Consider the following 13,895-nt stretch of genomic DNA (forward strand, 5'->3'; position numbering starts at 1 on the left):
CGGCACATGGTGGCGCGCCTTGCTCCACGTTCTCGGCATATGCCATGGCCCACAAGGGGAAGGCGACGTCCGACGTCACCTACAACCCGGATGACGGGCCCGAGGCGTACACCAACCCCGCCATCCACAGCCGACTCAGTGAGTACACCGCAATGGCCAAGGAGGTCCATGGGCCAGATTACGATCCGAGGACCGAGGACATCGACGGAGATGTCCTCATGAGGGTCGGAGGAGGCAAGAGGCATGGGCGGTACTGGATTGCCGACGGGGCAATCGACTCGTCCTCCACTCCCACTCTCTCTCAGGTGCGAGCAAGGAGCACGAGCGCGAGCCCAGCCATACGACCTCGGCAGGACACCTCACAGCATCGTATCCAGCAACTCCAGGTTATTCCTTATCTATTCATCGTTCATTAATTTTTATATATCTTCTCTTTGCATTATCGTAACATTAGGGCGAAATATTACAGACTCAGCTAGATGATGAGAGGAGGCAACGTGAGGAGCTGGAGAAGAGGATGTCGGATTTGTTCGCGTACGTGCAGAGCCTTGGCGCCGCACAGGGTCATGCTCCACCACCTCCGTTGTTCCCTGCAACTGACCCTGCTGAGTTCACTACTCCTGTGAGTATCAAAATTTTAGTACTGCATGATATATATTCATATGTTCTCACACATACAATCTATTCTCTGTGCAGCGTCAATCGGCGGCGTCGAACAACCCTCATGCTTCGTCCAGCCCTTCGCCGAACCAGTCCAGATGCCCACCTCGTTGATGATCCAGACTTGGTCTTGTGAGTGTTGGTGATGTTTGGCTAGACTTGGTCTTGTGAGATACTTGGTGATGTTAGTGATGATCCAGACTTATATCTGTTTTGTGATGATCCAAACTTATATTTGTGAATGTTGGTGATGTTAGTTATACTTGGTCTTGTGAGATACTTAATGAGACTTATGTGCTGTGAAACCTGATTTATGTGGTGATATTTGTGATATATATGGTGTTGATGATAAATGTGTTGATTCTGTGATGCGAATGATATATAATGTGATGTGAATGATATATATCTTTTGTTTGTTTGGATGGAACAGCAAAAACAAATAAAAAAGGGACATCCTGGTCACTTTGCCGAGTGTAACACTCGGCAAAGGTCGCTTTGCCGAGTGCTATGACCATGGCTCTCGGCAAAGAAGGAAACCTGGGAACCGGTAAAGCCATCTTTGCCGAGTGCTGACCATGGCACTCGGCAAAGAAGGAAACCTGGGAACCGGCAAAGATGTCTTTGCCGAGTGCCGTTGCCAAGGCACTCGGCAAAGGGACTGGCAAAGGGGCCCACTGGAGGGTTCTTTGCCGAGTGCCAGTCCACCAGACACTCGGCAAAGAAACCTCCTTTGCCGAGTGCCTACTAGGGCTCTCGGCACAGAGACTGGCTGTGGGGTCCACTAGACCAGTCTTTGCCGAGTGTCGCCGTTGGCACTCGGTAAAGGATCCGTCACCGTCACTTGGCGCCGTGACGGTGACTTTTCTTTGCCGAGTGCCAAATGGCACTCGGCAAAGTCTTTGCCGAGTGCCCGACAAAAAGTACTCGGCAAAGAAGCTGTTGCCGATGTACAGTTCGCCGAGCCTTCTTTGCCGAGTGTTACACTCGGCAAAGGCTTTGCCGAGTGTAAAATAGCCTTTGCCGTGTGTTTAGAACACACGGCAAAGAAGCTGATTCCGGTAGTGCGAGGATTAGGCTAGCGACCTCCCCCAGTCAGCTGCCTGTGGTGGGTTGTTTACGTTAGCTACGTTTCGATTCTGTGTACTTTGATTTATATTATGTAAATGGCTCTAGACTGTAATATTATTGCTTACTCTTTATTGTAATTCGAAGCATTGTGCTATGATGAGTCATTTATGTAATCGCTGTGTACGTGAATTACTGATCCTGACACGTACATGGTTCGCATTCGGTTTACCTTCAAAACCGGGTGTGACATAAGTGGTATCAAAGTCGTGCTGACTGTAGGACCGCTGACCTAGAGTAGCATTGGTCGTTTTAAGGACTTATTGATTATTACTTCATCTCATCCTTGATTCTGCTTCAAAATATTAGTCACCTCGACTAATTCTATGTTGTGCTCCTATATGCCCCCTTGCTAAAAAAGTATTTTATTCTAGTATGGTCTATACTTATCTCAATTTATTAGATCTGATATCATCTTGTGCTTGCGACATCTTTGTAGATGCCCCCTGACCATAGCCTTTAGTCTTTTGGGACTCTTTCCTCGTCCATTATTAAATTGCTACCATTTGACCATCTCTATTCCATTTTGTTATTGACATGCTCTTATCCTTGCATTTTTAATACCCTTATCCCTTAATCTAAAGTACTTACCCTTGTACCTCTATTGCCTATTTAAACAGTTCAGTTTATGTGTCCATGACCTTCTTGTCTTCTGAGATCATTTCTTATTCTATTGTTAAGTCGCTATCTTTCGGCAAGTTCTATGCCCTTGGTCTTAGCATGCTCATATCTCTGGATTCTTTAATACTCTTGTTTCAATACATACCTCTAATAAAAACTTTGCTGCCTATTTAAACATTTCAGTTTATATGTCCATGATCTTACTGTCTTTTGAGACCCTTTCCTATTCTATTGTTAAGTCGCTATCTTTTTGGCAATTTGTACTCTCTTGGTCTTGGTATGCTCGTACCATTGGAATCTTGCATACCCTTATTTTTATATATGCTTACCTTTATATCCCAATATCTGTTTGAGACATTTCAGTTTACATGCCCTTGACCACCCTTGTTTCTCGATGAACCGTGAGCGGTCATTTTATTTCACACATTCCTGCTAATCTCGTTGTTCCTTATAACATCCCTCGGTAATGAACTTCTTTACTTCAACCATTCTGTTGCAACCTTACATATCTTACCTTTGATTGTTTTCTCCACTTTGCCACTACGCAAGTCTTGCCTTAACTCTATCATTTGTCATGACTTCTGTTATTATCACCTTCACCTTAGACACCTCTATATCTTACTTGAGGTTTATCTTATACTGGCATTTAAAATCTTCTCACTTTCCATCTCAATTTGAGCATCGTACTTTACCTACTTTTCCCTTGGTCGTATCCTCTTCTTTGTCACCTGCGAGTTTTTAGCTCTATCCTTTGTTGTGTTTCTGTTTGTTATTTCCTTTACCCTTCTCATCACTCTATCCTGCCTTGTGATTACATTACGTCTGTTATCTAAAATCTTCAGCCTTCTATCTCAATTTGAGAGTGGTGTTTTACTTATCTCACCCTTGGCAATGTCCTCTTCTTCACCGTGTGTAAGCCTTGATGTAACTCCATTTTTTTATTGTACTTATACCACTGGCTCTTCTGTGTCTTCATCTTTTCTCTTATGCCCTTGTCTATTATCGCCTTTGACCCTTGCGATATTTATGTCTTTTACCTAACTGCTTACCTTGAACTTATCCTTTAAAAGTCTCCCCTTTCTTTCAACCCAGCTTGAGAGTTGTAAGTTACCTAACTCTCCCTTGATTTCTTTTCACTCCTTGTCGCATTACAAGTTTTGTCTTAATTCCATCCTTTGCTGTGTTTTTATTTGCTATCACCATCACCTGGTCATCCATCGATGTTACCTTGATATTTATCTTGATTCCTGCTCTTTAAAAATCTCTTCCCTTCCACCTCAATTTGAGAGTGGCAATTTACCTATCTGGCCCTTGGACGCACCTTCTTTTCCATTTGCAGGTCCTGTCTTAACTCCATCCTTTATGGTACTTATATCCGTTGTTCTTATGCTCATTTACCTTCTCTCCTATACCCCTGTCCGTTATCACCTTTAAACCCCTTGTGATACTTATGCCCTTGGCTTCCTTCCTACCTTGAATCTATCCTTTGAAGCCTTCTCTTTTCCATCTCTATTCGAGGATAATGCCTCATCTATTTCATCATTGGCTGCTCCCCCTTCTTTGACACCTTGCAAGTTCTGTTTAAAATACATCCTTGGTTGTGTTTGTCTGTTATCACCTTAACCCTTGTCATCCCTTGATCTTTACCATGATGCATATCTTTTACCGGCATTTTAAAGCCTCCTCTCCCATTTCATTTCAAGAGTGATGTCTTACCTATCCCACTCTTGTTCGTTCCCTTTTCCTCTGTCGTGTTGCAAGTCTTGTCCTAACTCTATCTTTTGGTGTGCTTTTGCCTTTCATCTCCATTACCTTAGTAATCTCTAGATCATTCCATGATACTTATCTTATGCCTACCTTTTGAAATATCATCCTTCCCATCTCGATTTAAGAATGGTGTTTTACCTATACTGACCTTGGTTGCATTCCCTCCCTGTCAGTTTTAATCCTTGCTTTAGCTTCATCCTTTATTATGCTCATGCCCCTATCCTGCATGTCTTATCTTTCCCCTTGGCTTTCGATGGTCTTAGAGCAGTTTCCCCTTAGTAAGGAAAGACCACCATTTTGGGTGATGATATTTTGTATGAAGCTTCAAAGCACCCTAGAGAGACCCCTTGGCATGTTTGAGCTTGTTCCGTGTTGGTTTGGCTAAAAACGTTTGATTTTGTTTGAAGACATGTTGTTCCTTGTTGGAAGCATCATACAAGTAGTGTGTCCGCCTGTCCGAGACACCTCATCGGACAATCTAACAGCGAGATTTTTAGCATGGTGAGGTTTGAACTTTCACGTGTGCTATAGAGGAGCATCAGACTGTCTGACGATCCCCGCGGACTGTCCGATATGCATCCAACGGCATAAATAGTGTGTGAGTCCTGTCCAACGAGCATCGGATAACATGCCTTGGACAATCTCATGGCTACCACATGAGATTGTCCTTCCTCCTGGTTACCATGAGACTATCCGATGGTCTATTTGCAACAGTTTTATCTTTTGCGTTTTCTTGCGCTTCGTTACTGCTTTTTTCTGTTGTTTGTTCCGTTGAATTACTGTTGCTCCAAGGAATGTCTCTAAACTCTTAAGGCACTAGTTGACTTGTGAGTTTTGAGTGGATCTCTTGCCACTTTATGCTAGGGGGTGGAGGTTGCTCATGAGTCTTTTTAGTCTTTGTTGTGTTCTTCTGTAGAATTTGAGTGATCCGTTGTTTTCGTCGATCATCACCGTGAACATCTAGTCAGTAGTTGCTCATGAGTCTCTCTGCAATCTTTTGATTTTCTAGAGGTTAATAATGGGACAACTACCGAATTTTCAAAAGAAAAATTCTCGTCCTATTCAGCCGCTTCCTTGTCTCCGTTCTCGGACACTGCAGGTGGCCTTATATCACGCGCACTGATCCAAGTCGGCCATTGGCACATCCACCGGCGACCGTTTCGCTAGCTCCGATCCTTCATGCAAGACTGAAGATCAGTCAGCCGACGCTCGTGCCTGCTGGTCGACCGTGCTGGAGTGTCGTCTCGTGCGCTGCCACTTTTTTTCCACGCGCGCGTACAAACGCCCGGGCGCGGACAAATAGTCTATTCGTCCTTGCCGTGCGAACGGTTACGAGAGATGTTTGATGACTCACACTGTTGACTTGTTGCATTGCCTGTTAAATAAACCACGTGTTTTATGTGTAGTCTATACCACTGTGATATTAAGACCATCGAGAGTACGTACGTACTTCATCGTGTCAAAACACTGGATTTAGTTTATTGCGATTTATAAAATTCTAACTTCAATTCTGGACCACATAACAGCTTTTTTAAGAAACAAAAAATCTGGAGAATTCCACGTAGCAGGATGGTTGGAAAAATCGTGACGTACTAGCAAGTGATGGTGAGTGGATGACCATGCTTGCGCAGTTGAAGTCCATGCATCTATGTAGAGAGCCCGTGTGTCGTGTGTTCGCAGCAACAAGACCTTTCTAGTAGAAAAAATCAACGCGCGCGCGGTAGCTAACCTTGCATTGGAATTATTCCACGGTGATTAATTGATAATGTCCTATTTAAGCAAGCTACACTACCCGTACACGAATTCATTATCACATTGAGATTAGCAGCAGAGACCCCGGACATATTCACTAGCTAGCTAGCTAGCAAGCTATAGCGATGGCATCGTCTCCTCAGACCGTGATCCAGATGTCTTCGCCGCGGGCCAACGCCGCCACAGCACCGCAGACGACGCCCAATAAGGTCGTCGGAGCCGACGCCGACAACCGTGTGCCGGCGATGGCGGCAACAGCAGGCTCCGGCGGGACAATGGCGGACAAGGTGATGACGAGCGCGGCGAACCTGGCGCAGCTGCTGCCGACGGGCACGGTGCTGGCGTACCAGGCGCTGTCGCCGTCCTTCACGAGGCACGGCGTGGACTGCACGGCGTCGAACCAGTGGCTGACGGCGGCGCTGGTGGGCGTCCTGGCGGGGCTCTCCCTCCTGCTCTCCTTCACGGACAGCGTCGTGGGGACCGACGGCAGGCTGTACTACGGCGTGGCCACGCCGCGCGGGTTCAACGTGTTCAACCTGTCCGGCCAGGAGGAGGGTCTGCAGTGGGCGCCCGGCCAGCTCCGGAGGCTGCGGCTCCGCCCGCTCGACTACGTGCACGCCATCTTCGCCGCCGTCGTCTTCCTCACCGTGGCGTTCAGCGACGTCGGCCTGCAGCGCTGCTTCTTCCCCCACGCCGGCGCCAACACCAGCGAGCTCCTCAAGAACCTCCCGCTCGGGACCGCGTTCCTGTCCAGCTTCGTGTTCTTGATCTTCCCTACCACCAGGAAGGGCATCGGGTACAGCGACACCACCCCGCACCAAAAGGCATCGGATGACGACGATGCAACGACACCAGTACTACTCCCCACCAAAAGCCACCAGCATACGGTCTAGCTAGCCGGTTCGGATGCAATTCAGAATTTAGAATACATGTTTTGCAGGAAATTAAGCTAGGGTTCATACTTGTATGTAGTAGCTAGGTAATAGATGCATGTTAATTTGATGTGTGATTCTTTTCGTTCATTCATAAATACATGTTTGGAAAATACTACTGTGCATCATTCAAAAAATGTAGTAGGATGATGAGAAATATGGTCTAAGTGGTATCAGTGGATCAATTTTACGTGTCGTACTCTGGTGTGGATCTGCACCCTTTTTTCGGCTACAGGATAATAAATTATCTTCCGAAGAAATTAATAAACCGTTGGTGCAACCTCATTATGATTCATGACGACGTGTTGGCATCCTCGCATTAAGAGAACATGCAGTGCGCTTCACAATGTTTCGCTTCTTGTGTTGTTGTGAGGTTTTATATAAAGTGTAGAAAGCTAAGAAATTCAAAAGTTCAAGCGAAGACAATTAGGAGCAAGTTTAATAATACAACCAACAGTGGGATGTAAGGCTTCTCGTCTCTTATTTCAAAAAAAATTCACAGTGTTATATAAAGTTCCACCTTTCATATTTTCCACGCTCTATTGGAGTCAGTCTAAGAACCATTACAACCTACTCACTTATAAAATATTTAGCTCTTTACGAACTTATCTATCTCACAAATTTTTTTGGTTTCTGTGTTTAAGTCCGTTGTAAGTTTATAACCCGCTTCTCTCTTCTCATCTCTTTCCTGCACATAAGCATTTAGCCTACCTTACAGCCATTCATAGCCATTCATATTATACTTGCTATGAGTAGCTGACCACAAAATAGGAAGCCACCAGTGCGTGCAACTACTAATCGAAAAACAGTAGGAAACCGTGACTTGAGAGTTGAGACGGAACAATGCAGCCAAATTGAAAAGGACAAAAAAAATCGGATTTTTTGAGGGGCTTCGTTGTTTCCGTGCAGGTTCGCGCAATCCAATGCCCAACGTCGGCATCATATCGATCGGTTCCGCTGACTAGGAGCCTGCCGGGCTCCCGGGATCCAAGTGTGGTGGACACGCCGAATTTTTTTGTATTTTAGCCATTTTTTGGAAAAAAAATCACGTTCAGACCTTAAAAAATTTTAATGTCATTTTTGGACTCTTTGCTCGGCGCCATAGCCTATGGCGCCGAGGTAACACAGCTCGGCGCCATAGGCTATGGCGCCGAGGTACGTGCTGCGTTGGCACAACCCGGACGCGTGGCGTCGACGTGGCAGCGAGCTCGGCGCCACAGATCTTGGCGCCGAGCTCGGTTGTGTTATCAACATATTTGTTGGATACATAAGCACAAAGTCCATCTAGCATAGCTGGTTGAGTCTAAGGCTTTGAACCCTGAGGTCATGGGTTCAAGTCCCACAGTTTGCATTTAGATTTATTTTTTTGTTTATATCGCTCGTGTGTCCGTCTAAATTTATTTCTCACCCACATTTTTTTATCTTTATCACTACTCATTTTTTAAATTATTGAATGGGCTTTGTGCATTTACCAAATGTTTTGTGCAAGTATAGATAAATACTTGTCCTCCGATATTTGACCGGCGAAAAGGAGACGCCGCCGTTGCCGCTCGCTGCTGTCCAGTTACCTCCGGCCGAAACAAGTTTAAAAGCGATGGCCGTTGGCTGTCAAGCGTCGAGCGATCTCCAAGCGACCACCAGCCATTCAGGAGACATGGATATTTTTTTTATTTCCTTTTCGTTTGAGGAATCACGCGAAAGAATTTTCGGGATCTCCCTGCCAGGCCGCGGCTGCCGGCCCTCCGCATGGACAGGAGAAGTTTTAAAAAAAAGGAATCCAGGAGTGAAGTATGTCCCAGGACAAGTATTTATCTCTACTTGCACAGAACACTTGAAAACTGCACAAAGCCCATTTAATAATTTAAAAAAATAAGTAGTGATAAAGATAAAAAAATCTGGGTGAGAAATAAATTTAGACGGACACACCAGCGATATAAACAAAAAAATAAATCTGAATACAAAATATGGGGCTTGAACCCACGACCACAGGGTTCAAAGCCTTGTGCTCTACCAACTGAGCTAGATGGACTTTGTGCTTATGTATCCAACAAATATGTTAATAACACAACCGAGCTCGGCGCCAAGATCTGTGGCGCCGAGCTCGCTGCCACGTCGACGCCACGCGTCCAGGTTGTGCCAACGCAGCACGTACCTCGGCGCCATAGCCTATGGCGCCGAGCTGTGTTACCTCGGCGCCATAGGCTATGGCGCCGAGCAAAGGGTCCAAAAATGGCATTAAAATTTTTTAAGGTCTGAACGTGATTTTTTTTCTAAAAAATGGCTAAAATATAAAAAATTCGGTGGACACGCACCCTGCGAGGACTCAAGCTTTCTCGGATTCATCGGTCCAACCGTAGTAACTGCTAGTGGTAACTAGTCCACCAACGTGCGCGTGCGCGTGTGGCCGCCCACCATCCTCGCGAGGACGCGACCCCGCCCAGTGCAGGAGGCTTGGACCGGAGAAAACTCGATCGGTACACGCACGCACGCGTCCTTCAATCGTGACCTGCGACGACCCTGCCGCCTCTCCTGAGACGCCGGGGGTAGACGGCGGCGCGCGCGCGCGCGGCGAGGAAGGAGTCAAGGCGCTGCCGCGCTGGTCTCGTGCTAGCCACAAATCTTGCTTTTATTACGGATCAAAAAGGAATTCCGTCACATGCAAATTTTGCGCAACTGTCCATTTTATAATTATAGTGTTGGATGATCTTGATGTAAATTTTGGGAGCACTTTATATTATCTTTTATAACATTATATGTCAATGATTTACATACATATTTAAAGGTTGTTTCTAATCATCTTTCATAACATTAAAGTTTGATAGTTTATTTCTTTTTTTTTTGGACGAAATGACAGGAGCTCTGCCTTTCATTAAGAGGAGAAAATTAATGTACAATAGAAGGGAGTTCCGGAAAGAACAACCCTATTACGATCTCACATAACTGTTTGCACCCCTAAAGAGCGATAGGTTCTCCTTAACACACCCCGTCACCTGGATTGAAGAAAGCGAACTTTGTTTGAATATTCTTCGATTCCGTTCTTTCCAAATGTTCCACGTTACTGTAATACCCAAATTCTTGTTGAACAAAAAGAAAGGGGTTATAAAATTATATTTGGTGGATGTTCTTGCTTAGCACAAATAAAACCATCAAGTTCAAGTGATTAGATTATCTAATAAGTGATAAAATAAAGTAAATTAAAAATTATGCATCATGCTGGTATTTTATGTGTGTTGCATTTGGTTAGGGAGTTGGAAAGTCAAACTAAACTTGAAATGGAATTCAAAAGCTAAAAATGGGAGAAAGAAATAGACAAAAAGAAAAGAAAAAAGGATAAAAGCGCCATCTAGGCCCAAAGCTCACCATACCGGCCCACCCCACTCCTCCCGTCGGCCCACGTTGCAACTAGTGCAGGGCCCGGTCGGCCAGTACCATAGCCGCGCCAGTCGTTCTCCCCCCACCGCTGACAGGCGGGACCCACGTACAAGACAGGCGTCGCGCGCCCTTGCGTGCTACCACTGCCTACAGAAACCGGGCGTCACATGACGCTCCGGTCATCTTCCTGTAGGAGATAGCCTATGATGTTTCTGCTGTACTTTGATTATGATACTATTTAAGACTCTTGAGAATGGATGATGTAATAAAGTTATTATATTTTCTTTTACACCTTTATGCATCGTCTTTTGATATATTACACTTATGATGTAAACATATGTGTGGAAAATGGATCCTATCACACATATATGCATTCGGGTTCGCCCCTAAAACCGGGTGGGACACATGTGGGTAAAATTCATCCAGTAAATTAGGTGTGTAGCCCAATAGTCAATAAAACCTAACAACCAATGCTACCTCTCCCAACCCTTCTTAGCACCCATCCACACAACCCAAACACATCACTTTGTTTTTGCTGTTTTGCATGGTTAAACAATGTTTTTCTTGCATGTCAGATTCATTCATGATGTATTATTGTTGGGAATCGTGTGGTTATTAATGTCATATGTTGTTGGGCGTCATGTGGTTATTAATGTCATATAAAATATAATGTGATCATATTTTTCTTGTCGAGGATGGGAACCCATTGGGGATCGATAACCGAATGGGGATGTATATGGGACGAATCTTATACCCATGATGGGTATGGGGATGGAGATAGATATAGCTTCATGGGGATAGGTATGGGCCTATGGGGTGTCCAAACCTGCTGAAGAATTCCCCATTGCCACCTCTATTTTTACTCCACTAAATTATTATCGACATATCTTTCTCGAGCTCAAACATTGAGATGACTGAACGAGGTACTCGATATGCTGCATCAAACTATGATGGATGTGGCGATAAAGCTTGCCTCTATGTCTTCAATGAGGAGGAGACAGATGACATAGCATCAGAGTTATATCAACTAGGATCGTAATGTCGTCTATGACCGGTTGATGCAAGACTACTTCAACTACTCGTGTGTCTACCATTCGCTCTACTTTCATTAAAGATATCATATGCCTAGTAGTATCTTTCTTCAAATCTCAGGGGTGAGAATTTCTCCTACTTCACTCTTGTAACCAATGCACTTAACCGCTACGATCTTTACCCCAAAATATGCACCAATGTTCTACACATGCTCACCTACGGCAGCATTGTTGACTGTATTTATGAGTATATCAAAATAGGGGAAAACTCGTTCTTAAAATGTCTTGATTATTTCTATAGGGGTGTTATTTCATGTTTTGACGAGAAATATAATTGACGATCTTAGGTGACTTTTACCTAAGGATATGAGGAGAGGGGATTTCCTTTATAATAAAAAGTATATATTAAATGTATTGAAAGTGAAAGAACTATCCTATTAGATGGAAAGCATAGTTTACAAGGGGGCACGAGATTCCCAACTCTTATGCTCGATTTAGTTGCTTTGTATGACTTCTAGATTTGACATGATTCTTGGGTTGCAGGATCGAATAACGACATCAACATGATCAACTAGTTATCGTTGTTCACTGATGTGCTCAAGAAAGAAACACCAAATGTTTACTTCACCGTGAGTGAACATGAGAAAAAAAGTTAGTCATGCTATTATATTTGTCATGGAGGCCCATGATGGCATGGACAATATTCACGTTGTAGCTTGTGAACATTGCCGAGGATTAGATCATATCAGAATAGTTGGTTAGCGACACCATTGTATGAGTCAAATGAAACAAGAATTAGAAGAGAACATTCTTCTTACCCAGTCGTGGCTACAACGTTCTTGTACCAATAGTTTGCTCTCCAGAGATCCAATCTTATTGTAGTCCATAACAATATCTCGATTATTTTGGTTATAAATACACTACTTTTTAAATAAATTTATAGAGAAGGTCGAAGTTTTTTCTTTGACGGGAGGCCACTGCCCGGAACAGGGGCGGGCCCACACTTATTCATGGGTATTCAAATGAATACCCAAGTTTTTTGCAAAAAAAAATCAGTATATATAGTGTACAATACATGTGTATTTATGAAAAACAAAAAACAAAACAATATTCACTTGTTTGGGCCGGTGGAAGGCATTTTGGCCCAGCCGTGCGTGCGCCCCGACAGCAGACAGCCCATGCGGCTTGCGGCCACCAGCCCACCACGCCCTAGCTGCTAGCTGGCTAGCTCCTGCTGGAACGTTGAGGGGAGGCTGAGCCCACCACGACACCACGTTTCTAGCCGCACGCCGCAACGCCCCTGACGGGCTGACGGACTCACGACTCGCCTTTGCCTGCGGCCTGCCGCCGCTGGCCGCTGGCCGCTGCGCGCAACCGCACGCCGGCGCCTCTCGCCCGACGCGACGCCCGTAGCCCGCCACTCGCCAAGCGCCAGCACGTCCTGATGTCCATCTTCTGTTCTGGAGTTCTGGACTTCTGTCATCTGGTAATCTCCGAATCTCGTACTGGTATACGCCATATTGGCATATTGTGATACTGCCATATTTTTAATCTTGTTGTGCTACTGATGTGCTGCCATATTTTTATCTAATTGATGTGCTGCTGTTTGATTTGCCACTGCCAGAGCGCCACAGCTGCTGCTTGGTTTATCTATTTGACTAAACTAGTGACTGAAACTGTTGTTTTTATATGCAGTGATTGGTATTGTAACTGTGGGAGAAAACGGAAAGAAAGAAAGAAAATATGAAGAGGAAGAAAGGACCTATCGTTGATTTGAAAGATTTTTTGCAAAGAGCTGCTAACAAAAAGAAAACCCAAGAGCAGACTCAGGGCAATACGGATCCTATGTCCACAACCAAAGAGAGTCAAATGCAGTTGGTGGTCTATGAAGGTCGGCCTAAATATGCAAGCGGAAGTGGGGCTACTTCAGTACCACTTGAGCCAGAGAGTGAGATTGGTGATTTTGCAATTTCAGATTCTGAATCTAAATCCAGTGATGAAGGAAATGATGAGAGCACATATAACATAGAGCATGATCCAGGATTGAGATCTCCTAACATAGAGCATGTTTTTGGGTGTCATTGATAGGCAACTTATGGAACTTAATAGCAGATTTGATGAGGTAAACACAGAGTTGCTTAGATGTATGGCATGTTTCAATCCTATCAATTCTTTTGCTGCATTTAATCAAGAGAAGTTGGTAAGACTTGCTGGGTTTTATCCTCATGACTTTGAGTTTGAAGAAATGAACCAACTTCCTTTTCAATTGAATCGATACATTGAAAATATGAAGAGAGATGACAATTTCAAAAATTTGAGAAGTCTAGCAGAGTTGTCTATGATGTTTGTGAAAACACAAATGACTCTACGGTATGATATGTTTACAAGCTTCTGAAGTTGGTATTAGTTCTTCCTGTTGCAACTGCTGGTGTTGAGAGGGTCTTTTCTTCAATGAACCACATCAAAAGCAAGCTAAGAAATAAGATGGGACAAGAATTCTTGAATGGTTGTTTGGTTACATTTATTGAAAGAGAATTCTTCTTGCAAGCCAAGGATAAAGACATCATCGCTCGTTTTCAAAATATGAAGGATCGAAAACTTGTCTTATAATGTAAGCTTCCTTATCATTTAGATA

The 13,895-nt window shown here is 44.3% G+C and overlaps 1 protein-coding gene and 1 non-coding gene across 2 annotated transcripts; one reads left to right on the forward strand and one right to left on the reverse strand.

Moving 5' to 3' along the window:
- Positions 1–5,934: 5,934 nt before the first annotated feature.
- On the forward strand, positions 5,935–7,047 carry LOC103637805 (DUF679 domain membrane protein 7). Its single transcript, XM_008660852.4, has one exon. The coding sequence runs from the start codon at positions 6,051–6,053 to the stop codon at positions 6,816–6,818; it is 768 nt and encodes a 255-aa protein (XP_008659074.1). The 5' UTR covers positions 5,935–6,050; the 3' UTR covers positions 6,819–7,047.
- A 1,766-nt stretch (positions 7,048–8,813) lies between these two features.
- TRNAQ-UUG (transfer RNA glutamine (anticodon UUG)) lies at positions 8,814–8,891 on the reverse strand. The gene has a single exon. It is a non-coding gene; the product is annotated as a tRNA-Gln (tRNA).
- Positions 8,892–13,895: the final 5,004 nt, after the last annotated feature.

Source organism: Zea mays, chromosome 9, assembly GCF_902167145.1.
Source record: "Zea mays cultivar B73 chromosome 9, Zm-B73-REFERENCE-NAM-5.0, whole genome shotgun sequence".
Lineage (NCBI taxonomy): Eukaryota > Viridiplantae > Streptophyta > Magnoliopsida > Poales > Poaceae > Zea > Zea mays.